The sequence below is a fragment of the Amblyomma maculatum genome, chromosome 7 (assembly GCF_055883805.1).
Source record: "Amblyomma maculatum isolate TAMU_Amacu chromosome 7, ASM5588380v1, whole genome shotgun sequence".
In the NCBI taxonomy this organism is placed as follows: domain Eukaryota; kingdom Metazoa; phylum Arthropoda; class Arachnida; order Ixodida; family Ixodidae; genus Amblyomma; species Amblyomma maculatum.
Window position 1 is genome coordinate 94,675,904 of NC_139350.1, and position 16,408 is coordinate 94,692,311.

Here is a 16,408-nt window from a genome sequence, read left to right on the forward strand (position 1 = left end):
AGAGTTAAAAATAAATTAATAAACCTTGTCGCCGCCGGAATCGAACCTCCATTCCTTAGATACCCAGCCGGGCGCTTTACCAATAGCGCCACGCTAGGATTTTTTTTTCAACATTCGAACACATTTTTTATTCGCTCAGTGCTGAGGTAAGTAGTGTCAATCCATTGCGCCACTGATGGTTTTTTTTCCTTGCCACCGTTTTAGTGAAGTTGAGCTAAGTCGTATTCTAGTTGTGTCGTATGTTCCAAAGGGACTTTTCGCCTACAGGCTGATTACTCTGTAAATAATGTATATAACTCTACGCTGAATTTAAAAGCATGTAATAAATATCATGCTGAAAAAAAAATGCGCCACGTTCGGATCGTACACCGCTCTTCATAATTCTCCTTGTCTACCGTGAGGATGAACGCGGGATTTCGCGAGTGACCGATGCTACTGCGACTTTCCTTTCCTGTAAACGAATTATAGAACGCCGGTGAACTTTGATGCGTTTCATTAAATGCTGGTTGTGTTCGACAAGAGAGCGATCGATGTACTGTCACGACACGTCATGATGTCACCGGGTGATTCATGCATATGCAAAGCTGATCCCGCCGGGCGTCCAATCCAGGCGTCCGTGTGGCGCCTTTAATTTGTCGCTTTTTCGGACGCAGCACCACAAAGCTAATAGAAGCAGACCAAGATGTCTAGGAGGCCTTAGTACAGCAGGCATGAGCGACGTTTGAAATTGATTTACAGGATAGAAATGGCGCAGTATCTGTCACAAATCTCCGCTGACACATGTACGACGCCATTAAGGAACGGCGGAAGGTGGGAGTGAAAGAAGAGAGGGAGATAGAAGTGTCGTAGTTTAGGGCTACGATCCACAGCGCTCTAATGGATTTCGCCTCATCGCACTTTATTGGTCCAAAGTGCCCTCTAGAATTGCTTTGGTCCTTACACGGTTCTAAAGCAAACATCACGTGTGAACTATCTAAACGCCCCTGCATCGCCTGTTCGTGACCGTCATATCTAACCGCTGACCATCTGTAACCTGCGACCACAATGATCGCTTTCGTCCGGGAGGGGGAAGAGTGTAAGCACTGTGCGTGCACGTCATCTTCATCTGTACATATTCATCATCATCGTTGGTCATCTCGTCGGAGAGAAGACGAAGCGTGAATGAAACGCTGCTGGTTTGTAGCTGCTGCTTCAGCTGGGCTGGCAATAGAAAAGAGATCATGCCGGTGCTTCCTGCTGTCTCAGAATGTAATAAATTGATGTGGTATATATTTTGAAATTATGCAAATTTAAAAAATAAATAAAAATGACGAAAAATAAAAAAAAGCCGCTGTTGGCTCTATGAAAGCTTCATGCTTCGGTGGTAGACGAGGAAGACATTGCACAGCGCGTGAGGACAGCTTTGGATTCTTGATTCGCCTTGAGTCTGCCGTCATTTGCAGCTTGGGAGTTCTTTAAGCAACAAGTCTGGAACATAGCTATAGAGATTGGTTGAGTCAGGTCTTCAAATTCGGTGAAGGAAAACGGCTGCTGCTGAGCCTTCGTAATTAGCACGAGCTTGAATGTGAGGCTCCTGGCTTATACACTGAGGAAATTCCTATTGTAAATTACCACCTTAAAGAGTTCGATGCAGAGCGCTTTCGAGCGGGCCGAGTGCGGTCTCGTAGCGATCATGCTTTGCAGTCTAAGGAGGCAACTAGACAACCATTGCTTAATGAGCGTCGCCATGCAGCTGTCAAACGAGTGTCTGAATTCTATTGTAGTGGTGGTGGTAGTTTGTGGGGTTTAACGTCACAAAGCGACTCATGCTATCAGAGACGCCGTAATGAAGGAATCCGGAAATTTCGACCACCTGGGGTTCTTTAACGTGCACTGACATCGTGCAGCACACGGGCGCCTTGCTTTTCGCCCTCATCGAAAAGTGGCCGCCGAGGCCGGAATTCGATCCCGCGTCCTTGGGAACAGTAGTCGAGGTCCGTAACCATTTCGCCACCCAGGCGGGGGTTATTGTAGCGGTGCCTTGCTCACTAATTTTGATGCAATAGTAACCGAGTTTGCAAGTCGCTACACCTGTCTTTCTTCTGCCACTACAGGTAATGGTGTTGATGTTCATGTAGAGTGTCTTGTTTTAATGATTAATCCCCTTCATGAGGATGAATGAAGGCGATAAGTCCTCCATTAACCTTTACTAAAATGGAAGACGCAGTTGACCGTTCGCTGTTTTCCAAAGCTCCGGGTCCTGATTGTCTATCCGGTGAATTTTAGAAAACAAAATCTGCTCTCTGCCCTGCCCTACTCCAAATTTTTGAGACTACCCTACTGAAAAACCAAAAGTTCTACGTGGTAATAACCTCATAAAATCTCATCGAATCGCATAGACTCTACGACGGTGCACATCGTTATAATAAAATATCGTACATAATTTCTGATAATGTACAAGAAGCTATGAGACCTCATGCAATTATATGCGACTTGTACGTGATTTCTTATGAGAATTGAGTGAGATAGTGTGAGAAAATGTGGTTATTGTCTCATACAATTTTTTCAGTAGGGCAGTAATCACCCAAACTTTAAAGACGCTATTTTTAATACAAGGATAGGCCAAGGTACACATCAAACGGGATCACACCTGCTGGCGAAGTCGGGCGATTCGTGCTTGTGTCGGATCAAAGTTGACAACAGGCTTGGTTTTGATCCTTCTAGCCCTGCCCGCGTAGCGTAATGTGCTGAGGGTCTCCTCCAGGTTGCTGTCTGCCGGGCAGATGCAGGCAATCATCACAGTGTGGCTGTTGCCCCCAAAGGAATCTAGAGAAATAAAAATGAACGCGGAAGAGGAAACTCAGTGCTAGGAAGTGACGCATCTGTAACGTAGTTACCATAAACCACGTATAATGCTACCTCCAAAAGATAGGTTGCCTAGCCCACGAACATACAAGGGACATCAAGAACCACGTGTTTAAATTACTTTTAGCAAATATTGGTCCTCCAAGTCTTTCTGGCTATATTGGCAATAGTTCAGTGGCAAAAATATAACTGTCGCTCTGAGCAGATCAATCAAGGGGAAATCAGGGTGCTCGTTAATACATGAAGGAAAGAAGCCAACAGTCGGCGAGGCCAAGGAAAGCGTTGGGGATGGTACTTTCTTTTTTAATATTTACTTGGATATATATTTATCCAAGTAAACATTAAAAAAAAAAGTGCCATCCCCAGCGCTTTCCTTGGCCTCGCCGACTGTTGGCTTCTTTCCTTCATGTATTAACGAGCACCCTCATTTCCCCTTGATTGATCTGCTTGTAGCTTACGGGGGTCTCGGTTCTGGCAGTCTTGAGGCCATAGGTAGCGTAAGAGGGTTCTAGCACAGCTTTCGCCCTCGCTCTTGATCACGTTCTACGTGACGCTGGCGGTAACAAAGGACGTCCCACGTCCGCCGCTATGGCTGAGGGTGGCGCTGGTGAACACTCTCAAGGTTCGTATACAGACAAATAAATACCCAAAAAAGTAGCAGGGGGGACAGCGGCCGATGTAGCTCAGTTGGAAGAGCACCGGACGCGTTATTCGGAGGTCGTGGGTTCGGATCCCACCATCGGCACGTTGTTTTTTCTTCTACTTTGTGTCTAATTATCTTTCCCTTAAACAGATTACATTACTAATTTCTGTAATTATCCAAGTAAACATTAAAAAAAAAAGTACCATCCCCAACGCTTTCCTTGGCCTCGCCGACTGTTGGCTTCTGTCGCTCTGAAAGCTAAACCTAGAAATATCCCATAAAAAGCGTCCTTGGAAACCAAAGGACAGACCGCTGCCGTCTAGAACTCAATTTCTGCGCACCATGACCTCGCGTATTCGTTTCTGAATTGTTTATTGACGCATGCATTTTGCTCGTAAAATTGGCTGGCACTATAGTTTCACCGATATCCCTTTTCTTGACTTCTAGCTTTAGAAATCTCCGAATTTGTCAACTGTGACTAGAATTTGGAATTATTTCGACGCAGACCAATGCGTACTAAGCGTCCTTTTAATCACTGTAGAGCCTCCCCACTTTGTAGTCGCCTTATTTTAGTTAAACCCTCGTGGCAATTAAATGCTTGTTATCAGAAATGGTTCCCATTTTTGAGCCAGCTAGGATTTACTTATCCCTTCAAACTTACAATGTGCAAAATGAAGGGGCATAAACAATAAAATATGCTTTATCAGCCATAGTCTAAAACTCACAGCACCTTGTTAGAGGGTCAGAAAACTTTCTGCATATTTCGAACAGTCCCTAATACATCGAGAGAAACATACGTGGTGATCCCATAAAAATGTTACCTGTCCCGTATCAGCCGAAATTTACGGTTGTTTATTGGTACTCAGAGACTCAGACGGCACTAACAAATTGTCTTATCACTGTGCTCTCACCATGGCACGGGTGATGATGCACAGTTTTGCTCCTGAGTGTACTGTCACACACATTAGAGCGTAGCTGATGTGTATACCATGTTTAAGCAACAGCGCAAAATGAGAGAGACGAGTGGAAGGAGGTACACAACGACGGCGGAGGTGCACAAAGCATTTGTGTACATCCTTCCACTCGTCTCTCTCCTTTTGCACTGTTACTTAAACATGGATGATCACCAACTAGCCTTAACCTCCGTTTTTCTACAGCTGATGTGTAACCCCTCCCATATTGATCGCATGCTCAGACTCGCATGATTTTACCATTGCTGTTCGTCGTCTGAAAATTTCTAACACCGGCTTCAACCCTTTCAGAATATAGTGTTTCCTCTTTCTCCGTATACTCAGTCACTGGCAAAACCCTTCCCTGTTACCTTGGTACTTTCGTAATATGCATCTTCTAGGAATGCAATTCCACAAACGCCAAGAGTAGATCGGTGAGCTTTCACCACGGCGCAGCTTTTAGACACACACACAGACAGGCAGCTCTCAGTTGTAAAAAGAGCACATGGTGGGCGCATGGTCAAACCCGCCTAATCTGGAGCAGAACAGTGCAGTTTGCATTGGCGAGTCTCTCATGGACAACACTACCAAGCTGACGTCTCGCACCAGTCAACTGCTATGCCAGTTTGAGAAATACTGTACGCGCACTAATTTAGTATAGGTACTGCCACTTCCCTCACGGCGAAGTGTGAACAATTATAGACATTTAGTATAGTAAACTATTGATTCCGGATCTAAGCGGAAATAGGTTAGTGTACCGTAACTAATCATCCGAGTTTCATCATCCACAATCCCACTATAGTAAACTGGAATATATTAAAGTGAAACTCAGCTCTTATTTTTTATTGCATAAGCGACTCTACATTTTTTCATTTACACTAAAGCCGTTTGTATTTAGACATGAGTATAGTAAAAGGGCACCAAAACATAAATACCTCAGGAGATAGGACACCAGGGCTCCAGGGGAGCCCCAAATAACAAAATTTTATTCACCAATATCACGTCAATGTCGTGGGATAAACTTCTGTCTTCCATATTTCCCCTTTATGTGTAGCCCTGCCTGTACGGTGAATATGTTGCTCTCGTCATTCTTACTCTGATTTAGCAATGTGCACATATAAAAATAACTAACAAATCAAATACGCTAAGAGTATGGTGGGGTACAATATAGTCGTAAGCAGCAGAGGTGCAGATTGAATGTTTCCTAATATCATGTGTGTGAATTAACGCCGTTCGAGGAAAATAAAAAGGTTGGGCATTACTATTAGAACACCGTTACTAAACACTGACTAACAATACCTCAATCCCACAACACGCAATTCTCGAAGTACTTTTGAAAATTTTAGATCAGATGTCATTCTAAATTACAAAAACAAAGCTCTATGAGAAAACCTGACACCGACAATATTAAATTCTGGGCAGTTCAATACGGTTGCAGCGCAGCTGATTGCTGCAGAATCGAGAGCTTCTCAATACTTGGGCCGAACTACAGCTATAACCCAAAGCAAGGACACAGCGAAAGGAAATAACATCAGTTGTCGCTAGTATAAGTCAAGATATGTGAAATAAAAGACCTGAACTGGGATAAAAATATCCGTTTGCTGTCAGTGCACTTTACTTAACAATGTTTAAGTGGACTGAGAAAAACAACGTGAGAAATAAAAATTTTTGTGAACCTCGTTAAGGCACCCACGTTTGTCCTGCAGAGTTTTGTGGATGGAGCCATGACAGACAAAGGAAATCGAAAATGTAGTCGTTAAATGCAATCCGCATTATTAACTCCAAGTATTGGTCAAAGCTGCGCTCTCTAAAACTTGAGATGGAGGTGAAGAAAGCAATTATTGTGCGCTGTGCACCTTAAAGTACACAGTATGTGCCACATTCCCAATGCGCAACCGTGCAACCCAGGCATGATCCCAGCCAAAAAATGTTTGTACGTACCCTGAAGCAGCCTCGTCAGTTTAGAGTCTCGGCATGGTACGTGGGGGTCGCCCTCGCATAGAGCGCTGATGACATTGCCAAGTGACGAGTGGCCTCTGTTGATTTTGATTCCTGTGAACAAATTAGGAGTACACACTCATCCATCTTTTGACACTGATAATGAAATGTCAGCTAAGGGACAACCAAACAGCTAAAACCTAAAACACGATATGATTTGATATCAAGCGCTGTATCTTTGAAAATGAAGTACTAAATTACAACCGTGTGCTGTGAGCGCAATGAATAATTTGCTATTACACGGAATTCGCTTATCACAAAAGCTATGTAGGACACTGGTTAAGACGTCCTGAGTCACTTGCGTGAGCAATGAAGCAAAGTATTGAACCTCGTAGAGAAATATTCAACCCAACATGTAGTGTATGAAATCTGGCTTTCAAACCAAATTATCGAAACGTCGGCTATAAAAGCTGCATGGAGAACATTGCGGACTACAAGCTGCACAAAAACTGTACATTCTCGACCAAAAAGTTTGAAATCACTGGATATGTTACGGAGCGTAACAGTAGCGCACCCTCATCTGAACTATTCTGCCGCAGTTTGACTACTGTGCCTTTTTACCTTCCAGCTGCTCGCCCTTTCCCAGCATTAGAGCCATCCACCAACAACTAGTAGCTTAAACATTGAAACGTTGGCAACAAACCTTCCTTGAGCCTTTCGCCAACTGCCTTAGTTTTTCCAGCTCGTTCAAATCCAGCGAGATCCACTATATGGAACTTGGCTAGCCTTATGGAGCCACCATCTCCTTTGTCCCGCTGCTCTACAATCATGGTGGATATTGCGTGAGACCGAGATGACCGCAAGTTCATGTTGGTCGAAGCTGTGCTTCGAGATGCTGAGGCATTCTCGAGGAGCTGGATTGTCTCTTCGGGAGTGGTCACACTTACTTCCGTCAGGTTGGTCGCCTGTTCATACAAGTTGAAACAAAAGCACAGAAAGTGTATCAGCAAGCGTTCGCGCTCAACGTGAAAGCTGAAAATGGGATCAAAAGAAAGAGCGAACATTTCTAGTACCACCTTTTTTTCGTCTGACAATAAGCATGCAAGGAACATTGCACTGTTTAAAAATACCAAGTATAGAGATTTCATCATTAGGTCAACTTGCGAAACCAGACACGGGCACAATAAAGGCAACGGGAAGGAGCGCTTCGTCCCGTTGCATTTCTTGTGTCCAAGTGCGTTTTCGCGCCTTTAACATGAACTCTCACCAACTAGCCCGACAAAACGTTATTTCAAGGTAGATATTTGGTCACAGCCCTTTTATAAGTTTAGGAGAAGGAAGAGAATACATTTATTGTGAGGCTGAAATGATTTGCGAAAGGAAAGTGGGGATTCCAAGACGCCATTGGCACCTGCCACTGCTCGAGCTCTCTGGATCCGGGGCCGCTCCTCCAGGTCTGAGCTGGACAGGGCCGCCTTCCAGCCCTCCCTAGTTGGATGTTATAACTGCTATATTTGTGTTTTGCTGGCAAGCCTAGACCATGTGGGATAGGTCAGCATACTGCCCGCAGAATTTGCACCTACCCGTGAATGCCGGATCAACGTACGTAATTTAGTATGGCGAGATTTATAAAACACCCGGTTTGAAGCCGTCTAAGGTGGCATTCCTTATATCTGTCGAGACCCTTGGCGGGTCACGGGAGCTCCCCTCTGCAGAGACGGAAATGAGTTTCAATCTTCGCATGAATTATGAGCGGGATTGTTATAGTTGCTGCGGTGGAACCGGATTATTTTAGCGGAACCACGGGTAGGAAAGCTCGGGAACCGCGCGAGCGGTCTCGTTCCCCTCCACCATCTGGCGACCGTACACCCACATTATCTGTTTTTTTTTTTACAAGTAGCTGAATCTGAATTGCTCGTATGTGCCAATAATATTCTGCAGGTGTGTGGCGCTATCGTACCCCTCACGTAATTTCGGCAAACCTGTTGCGAGTCCGACATTATAAACGCTGCGTCGGAGTGGGTGGAGGCCAGTGCAATCGCCACTTCCTCCAACATTATCGCGTCACTAGTTTTTACCGAGAGCCCGTTCACCGGTCTTTCTTCGTGCACAACAGTGATAGTGCAGATGCCGTCCTCGCGGCGGACCCGCTGCATCCACGTAATATATGTGCCTCTCTTACTGCCATAGTTATTTTGCATAAATGCGGCTCTGCAGGCTTGCAGCTTCCCCTTATTATGCTCCCAATTCATGTTTTTAGAGAGCGGCTTTACTGTAAAAATATTTTTCACATATCCCAGATGTCCACTTTGTTTTCGATGATGGGGAGATGATGGGGAAAAGCCCGAGAATTAGGTCTCAGAGGTTTTGCCAGCCGATGCTGGTCACGGACAGTTTAGAAATATGCTTTGTTCTGCGGGCCTCAATCTGCTCCCGTATGCTATTATGGATCCCGATTTGGAGCAGGCACTCCGCATAGGTCCTGGCCGGGAGTCCTAGCGCCTTTTTAACAGCCGCCCGAATCACCGCGTCAAGGGTTCCACGGTCGCTCTTCCTCAGCTTGAGGCAGGGCTCCACGTATTCCCCACGAGTGACGCCGAACGCCTAAACCAGGCAAACCGTTTCTTGTTCAAGACGTACACCGTTCTTGCCGGCGATCCTGCCAATCATCCTACTAATTTCTCCGCAGGTGGACTTTCATTTTTCAGGGTCTTGTAAGTGTTACCCAGGTTATCAATTTGCAATCCCAATACCCGAAGTATGTCCATTTCTGGTATCGGATTGCCGCTAACGTAAATGTGTATGTTTTGTCCTAGATCTTTAGGTTTTGCAATGTGCAAGAGTTCTGATTTATTCGGAGCGCACTCCTCTTGGAACGCTCCCACCATCTGCCCTAAGTTACCCATGGAACGACCAGATGGTAACGTCGTACGCGTAGATGGCGTGGCGTACGCCATTCACTGGCGTTTAGCCTCTCTGGGAGCGCTATGAGGGCAACGTTAAAGAACAGCGGAAAAGAACAGCTCCTTGAGGCGTTCCCCGTGTTCCCATATCGATTGGCCCGAATTTTTATTGCCTAAGCAATACTACGCCAGGTTTCAACCCGTAGCGTAAACCTGGCCGGTAGCCACGTCTGACCTTTACAGCGACCGTAGATGGGGCCCTTCTTCAAGCCGTCGGGTAAACCCGGTCGGCAGCCTGGCGCGCCGCGGAAGCAGAAGAAGAAGAAAGAAGAAGGAAGAAGAATAAGAACAGAAAGAGAAGCTACGTCGGCTTTGCTTACGCAACCTACTGGATTGAACTAAAGCTGAACCTCAGCTAATTTTTCTATTGCCCAATCTGATATAGGATTTCTGATTTTCTAAGTTTTTATGTAGCTAAAATATTTCTCGCCGCAATTGTTGCCGTTTGAAATTTTCACTTTTACAATATTTAACGTTTTCAAAGACCATCATCAGGTCCAGGGTCGAAATCGCCCTGTCTCTGAACTCCCTAAAAGGAGATCGATAACTTCCCTATTGATTTGGTGCAGTACATCCTGCGCTGATAAATGTGGCCTGAAGCCGAACATGGAGGGCGGCAGCAGCCCATGTTGTTCCAAATAGTCGGACAGCCTTTGCCTTACTGCCACCTCCATGAGCTTACCGGTGAAGAACGTGAGAGTGATTGGTCTTAAATTTTCTTTTTTATCTTTATGCCCGGCTTTGGGATGAACATTACTATGGATATTTTCCAGTCATTTGGTAACATCCCGAGTCCCAGCAATCATTACTGGCCGTAAAATCGTCCAGGGTTTGATCGTTGAGGTTGGCCAGAAGGCCGACCGTTATCAGGTCTTCTTCCGGTGTCGTATCTCGCCTCATACTCATTAATGCGGTTTTTATTTCTACGACGGGGAATTCTACATCCTAATTGTGGCGTTTTTTCTCTAGTGTATGTTCTAAATTCCTCATCTTCATCTACGGTCGTACATGAGTATGTTTCTTTTAGTTTGCCGGCGAGCTGTGATCCGTGCCTTTGAAGTCATTGAGTACCCTCCTCAAGTTACTGCTTTGTTTGCCTTTGGATTTATTAGGTTCAATGAAGCACCTCCCTACCCTACTGAAATAACTGTATGGGGCAATAACCTCACATTTTCTCACACAATCTCATTCAGTTCACATAAGAAATCACATACAAGTCGTATATAATTGCATCAGGTCTCACAGCTTGTTCTACATTATCATAAATTATGTAGGATATTTTATGATAATTATGTGAACCGTATGAGAGTCGATGCGATTAGATGAGATTTTATGAGGTTATTGCGACGTAGAATTTTTGGTTTTTCAGTAGGTTACTGAAAACATGTGAGGCAATATCCTCACATTTTCTCACACGATCTCACTTAATTCCATAAACAATCACATACAAGTCGCATATAATTGCATAAGATCTCATAGTCTCTTGTATATTATTATAAATTATGCGAAATATTTTATGATAATGATGTCCACCGTATGAGAGCTTAGGCGATTAGGCGAGATTGTGTGAAACTATTGCCTCGTAGAACTTTTGGTTTTTCCGTAGGGCTGAGAAGGCTCCATGTACTTTTCCTGCTGAGGGTGCCTCAGATGGAATCGCATCTGGATATCCAGATGGTTTTTGCTTGAGATCACGCTTATGTTTGTGCCTGTTTGGTTAGCTGGGAAATTCGAATTTTAAGCTTACAGTTCTGTATTAAGGTTTAAGAGCGCAGCACAATGCATAAGCACTACATCATTGCTAATGCGGGTACCCCAAAATAGGAGCAGCCTATTATAATCACGTAACTATATAATCATAGCCGACGTACTTCGAGCTGCACGCTCCTAATCATGCTGTTAGCCCAAAACAATTTAATGCACTAGTGAAGTCTTACCCTTATCGTGCCAGCGTGATCCTCCCGTATCGTCAATGGTTCTCGGAATGAACTTTTGGAGAATAAATCAAAAATATTTTCTTTGTATATCTGCGAGAAAGTAGAAATGACATTAAATCCATGACAAGCCAGTTGTACAACTACAAACCTGATGCCTCCGACATTTAGGTTCACTCTGTATCTCAAAGGCATGAAAGAAAATTCAGTTGCACTCGAATATTCGCCTGCTTATTCAAGGAATTTGCAGTAAAATAAAGAAAAAACCCTTGATGTAGGTATTACATACAGGGTTACTTCAAGAGAAATAGGCATATACACTCAAAGCAGAGCATAGACAAGTAAAAGCTTGAAGGGTCAAGACTTCAAGCAAATGATTCATCAGCCAGAAGTTGATGACTGTACTTGGTTTGCCCACAAAGTCTACTACGATCGCGCTCGAATCGAAACAGAGCTGCATCTTTTTGCCACTCAGATTGCTAAAATAAAATAAACGCCGGTTATTCCGCCTATGTGGTGGTTGTGTAAAAGTTTAAAATCAATAATTCCTTCAGAAGCAGCATTCATGTCTTTTGACGACAAGCGCAATGGCGCAATCTTGTTGTGCGATGCTTAGAAAATGGTCGAATTGTGCAACACATTAGGGAACAAAGCTTCTCTATTTATAGGGGAACTCGTTCAAGAAGCACCACTTGGGAATGAACTCTTCATCGCAACAAATATATCGGTGGCGTTTCACTCATGACCTGATTATCGACAGTCATATATACCTACAGCAGAATAGCTCTCACAGTTTGGCTCTTTAAACTTTATTGGCCATATTTAGTACATTTTCGCGAATTACACGTCTCGTATTTGCTGTCTTGCATACAATGCACTCACCTCGAGGAAAGTAGCACGCACAAGGAATATTTCCTCTGTGCTTGTCGTGATATGCTTGAAAATATTGTCAACTATCCTGGCGATAATGCCCGCATCGTCACAGCCGGTGTCATTGGACGACGAGCGCGTTCCCATAGTGAACCTTTTTCCAGAGCCCTTTTGGCCATAGGCGAGAACGGTGCCGTTGTAGCCTTGAACATAAAAGATACATTCTTGGTTTCAAACATAATCGCTGACGTGAACTCATTGAAAATGTAAAATTGGATCTATCAAGTATAAGCGGATGGGGGCCTCATAGAAAATTAGCAAAACGCACAAACCGTACCTACAACTAAGAGATGAAAAGGGGGCGCCTCATTTCCTGACAAATTTGGGTACGACGACAATACGGACACGAAGTTAAAAAATTTATAACGTGAATCTGCTCAAAATCAAAGTCCGAGACAGCCACTGCCTTAGCTTAGGCGTGCATGCGACGTGTGATGGATGTGCACTGTCTGGATGCGATGTAGAGGGCTTGGAACCAATGGCAGCAGTAAGGCTTTCTCTTTTTGAGAGCACTCCTGATGCAAAAATGATTACAGAATGCGCATTCTTCAAAGAAAGCACCAAAAAGAATAGAAAATCACTTTTACCTAGGCCCTCTTGGTTTTCAATGCCATACGTGTTCTCTCGTGCACACGCCTCGATCACTGCGATTTCAGCTCACAGACGCCTAAGAGAAATGTGCAACACGTACTAAACTGTTCAGTTTTGGTGCACAATATGATGCATATTGTTGCTACTTGGGAAGCGCATTACAGTGCCAGTGTTTTTGCTGTCTCCAGTTTGAACTCGTGCTGCATGTTGCACTTACGGTAGTTCACCAACTATAAGCAAATGAAATAGTTATGTGGGCAGAGGAAAAAAAGGTATTCAATCATTTATGACTTTTTTGTGTCTGCTGTAATTTCATTTCTGGCATGAGAGAAATTGAACATTTTTATTGCAAATGCTTAACCACACGCAATCTTCAAATTTGCTTGGCTGGCTCAATACCTCGCTACGTGTGGCTTTCAAACCAGCCCCAGGACAAGCTTTGGACGCCATCTCGGTAGCCGGTTTCTTCTCATGCTAAGCTGCCAGACTTTCGTGCTGCGCTTCGGATGTCGCCGCCTTCATACGTTTTGACAAGGTTGGACTAAATACGTTAATTAGGCCTCCATCCTAAGCAAAGCCTAAATCAGCCGTTACACACTTCGCTAAACCTAACCATACGTACAAAATACGCGAATTAAAATTTAATTCAATGAACGCTAGATCATATATTTATATCCATTTATGCTCTGAGCCAACCTAAATCACCACTAAATGTTTTAGCTGCTACGTAGAACGTCCCCTGAATGAACGAATCTGGCTCCAAGATCACACCAGGGGCCCTCCTTTCGGCATGGATTGAGAGAAACTGTAACTACATAATTTATAGGCTTAGTTTGAGATTCGATGACACTAGAGAAGCAGATAAATGACGCTGTTCAGCAGATAATATGCGGCAGCGATATAGTGCCATGGCAAGTTCTACACCGTAAAATGCACCAGAGGTATTTATAGTGAGTTAATAATCCTGGCATGCAGGACATTTACTCTTCCGTTCGCCTGCCAAGGCCTGCTAAGGTACAGAATTTGACTAGTTTGAGATGTTTCAGCTATCAAAGAGCCCATTTCATCTCTTCCATCAATAGATGGGTTTATTGAAATGGAAGGCAGAGAGGCTGGCCGGAATGTTTAAAATCTGGCCTGCTACTCTGCCCTGAGGAAGGGGAGAAGAGAGAGGATCAGATGGGTGACGATGTGGGAGAAGGCCTATGGAAAAATTATGCAGGCACCATAGTTCGCTTTACAAGCTCGAATCGAGTCTGGTGGCGCACCAAAAAGGGCAGACATCCCGCACTGCCTGGACACCCTTCCCCTTGTCCTTCCAAGCGAACAGCAGCAGCTCCTCCGACAGAGGCCTCTTATCCAAACGCTTCGAAGAAACGGAGAGAACAGTTCTTTCACGCCCATACATCAAAATATGTTCTGGGTCTGTACCGTTCTTTTAAGACAAAAACCTTTCAAGGATCACGTTGAAAATCTCACACCCGCGAGATTGGTTTTCCAGATGTGTCCGGCAGACGTCGCAATTGGTTCTAAAGTCGACATAATTTATCCGGCCCTGGACGCCGAAATACGTTTTGACGTCGACATAATTTCCCGATTCGGCTACTTAAGACTGGTTCCTATAAAAGCCCAGTATGGTCCATGTAAATCCTTTCAGTCTCGCGTGTCAAGCAGAGGAGTCCTAAGATGCCGATGTCACCGACCACGACACCAAAGGAAAGAGAGAAACGAAATTATAACGAGTACACAAAGACAATATACAGGTAGAAGAGAAGAGGTAGAAGAAAAGAAGGTGCAAACGCTCTCGCCATTAAGCTCTTAAGTGAAATTAAATGCAATCCTGTAATTTGTAACTGTGTTTTTGTTGTATCTGAATGTCCATTGAATTTACTGGATAAGAAGCCTCACTGTCTGACGATCGTCTTTGACTCTCTTCACCTCTCAAAACAATAATACATGTACAGGTGCTGTTAAATTTCGTATCCATTGAAATTCAGCCATTGTGCAGTCATTTCAAGCCACAAAAATTTGGTTGTTGAGAAAGTGTTTGCTACGGCTGTAAATACATTACAATGATTAAATAAGGTAGAAAATGTTTTATTCTGCATCTGGAGATAATTTAAACCAGTGTAATGTGCATGCATGGAACCACTTCTGTTTGCTGTGCGTGTTTCGGAGCTACTCACAAGAAGATATTATTGAAAAATTCCCACCGATTTTAATAAAGCAACTTCTTCACGCATTACTGTTGTTAAGCGCCTTTGTCAGCCGTTTCTTTACTCGTGGATTAGGAGCGCGCTGGCACACATTGGCCATCTTACGCCTTGTGTTGTTGCGCTGCTTCATCATGCTCTACACAGCACCAGAAGAACAGATAAGTGGTGCGGGAACACTGCGGTCTATCATTGCTTTTCGGAGCAAGACTGCAGTGACCAGCGTTTTGTTCATTACCCTTAAATAACGTTTAGCGTGCAAAGGTTCATTTTCTAATTCATCGTGCTAGGCAACAAAATAATTCAGCCTAATTTAGCTATACTATGTTACTACCTTAATAACGTCTTCTAGAAAATCAACCACCTATACGTCGCTACCATACCTAGCCACCAAGGCAAGGGAAACCAGGAATACTGGTTTAACGAGACTTGTAGGCGCTTGAAAAGTGGCGCTAATCTCTCATTTCAGAAAGGGACCGAGTTCGTCAGAACCCGACATTATGACAAACGTAGTAACAATTTTGGCACTACAACAATGGGCAACAGCATTGTTCTCTTTAACGGCCATGCAAGAAAGGTAAATAACGATGCTGCTACATTTTCGTGTCTCCAGAACCAAGTTTACCCGTGGGATAGAAATGAAAACTTTTAATCGTTATTTTTGTGGGCAGGCTCTATACGCTCACCTTCAAATATCCTGGGCAGCAGGCTGGAGACGCATGCCTCGTAGACCTCAGCCTGGCTCGATTCTTCACCGAAAACGTAGTCAAATTTGAACATTTTTTCACCACGTGAAACCATAGTCTGTTCATTCGGCACTGTCCGTGTGCAAACTTGGCACCCTTCCAGTACTTCATTGGACACTAGTGGGCGGCAGCGCAGCGCCACTTTCACGGGGATAGTTTTCTCCATTCCGGTTTTGATTGAGCAAGAGGTCTGCAGAGAAAAATCATAATCAAAGGGTAAAACTTTCTCCGAAAGCAGCTAACGAGGAAATGAAAGAGAAACTTTGGAGGTACAGCAGTAGCTTGAAACATTACTACAAAGAGGTGTGCTGCGCATCTGGCATTGCAATGAGTTGCCGCAATTCACTGCAAATTCAAAAATGAGCCAACGCATTCATTCACGAGCCTCACAAATCCGGTACGTTTAAATTCATCAAGCTTCTCCAGCGCTTAAAAGCAGATGAATGCGGAAAAAACAACAACAGAGAATTGCTTAAAGAATACATCTATGCTCGATTTAAATAAGCAGGAACAGAGAGAGTGGTTCAAAGCAGCAACCAGCTGACGAATCTGCCCGTGCACAACTATGGCGTCCCTTTCATGAATTTAAAGTGAAAGCTTTACTGGCTTAGTTCCGCGAGTTTCGCCGTGGTCGGCCAAGGCTTTAATTGCGCATG

At 44.1% G+C, this 16,408-nt stretch overlaps 1 protein-coding gene across 1 annotated transcript; it reads right to left on the bottom strand.

Annotated features, from left to right (window-relative positions):
- Positions 1-2,623: 2,623 nt before the first annotated feature.
- LOC146183982 (chromosome-associated kinesin KIF4-like) lies at positions 2,624-15,918 on the bottom strand. Its single transcript, XM_084608454.1, has 5 exons — positions 15,693-15,918; positions 12,155-12,345; positions 7,079-7,340; positions 6,379-6,489; positions 2,624-2,805 (listed from the first exon to the last, which is right to left on the bottom strand). Exons 1-5 carry the CDS (start codon positions 15,916-15,918, stop codon positions 2,624-2,626), a joined length of 972 nt encoding a protein of 323 aa, XP_084464580.1.
- Positions 15,919-16,408: the final 490 nt, after the last annotated feature.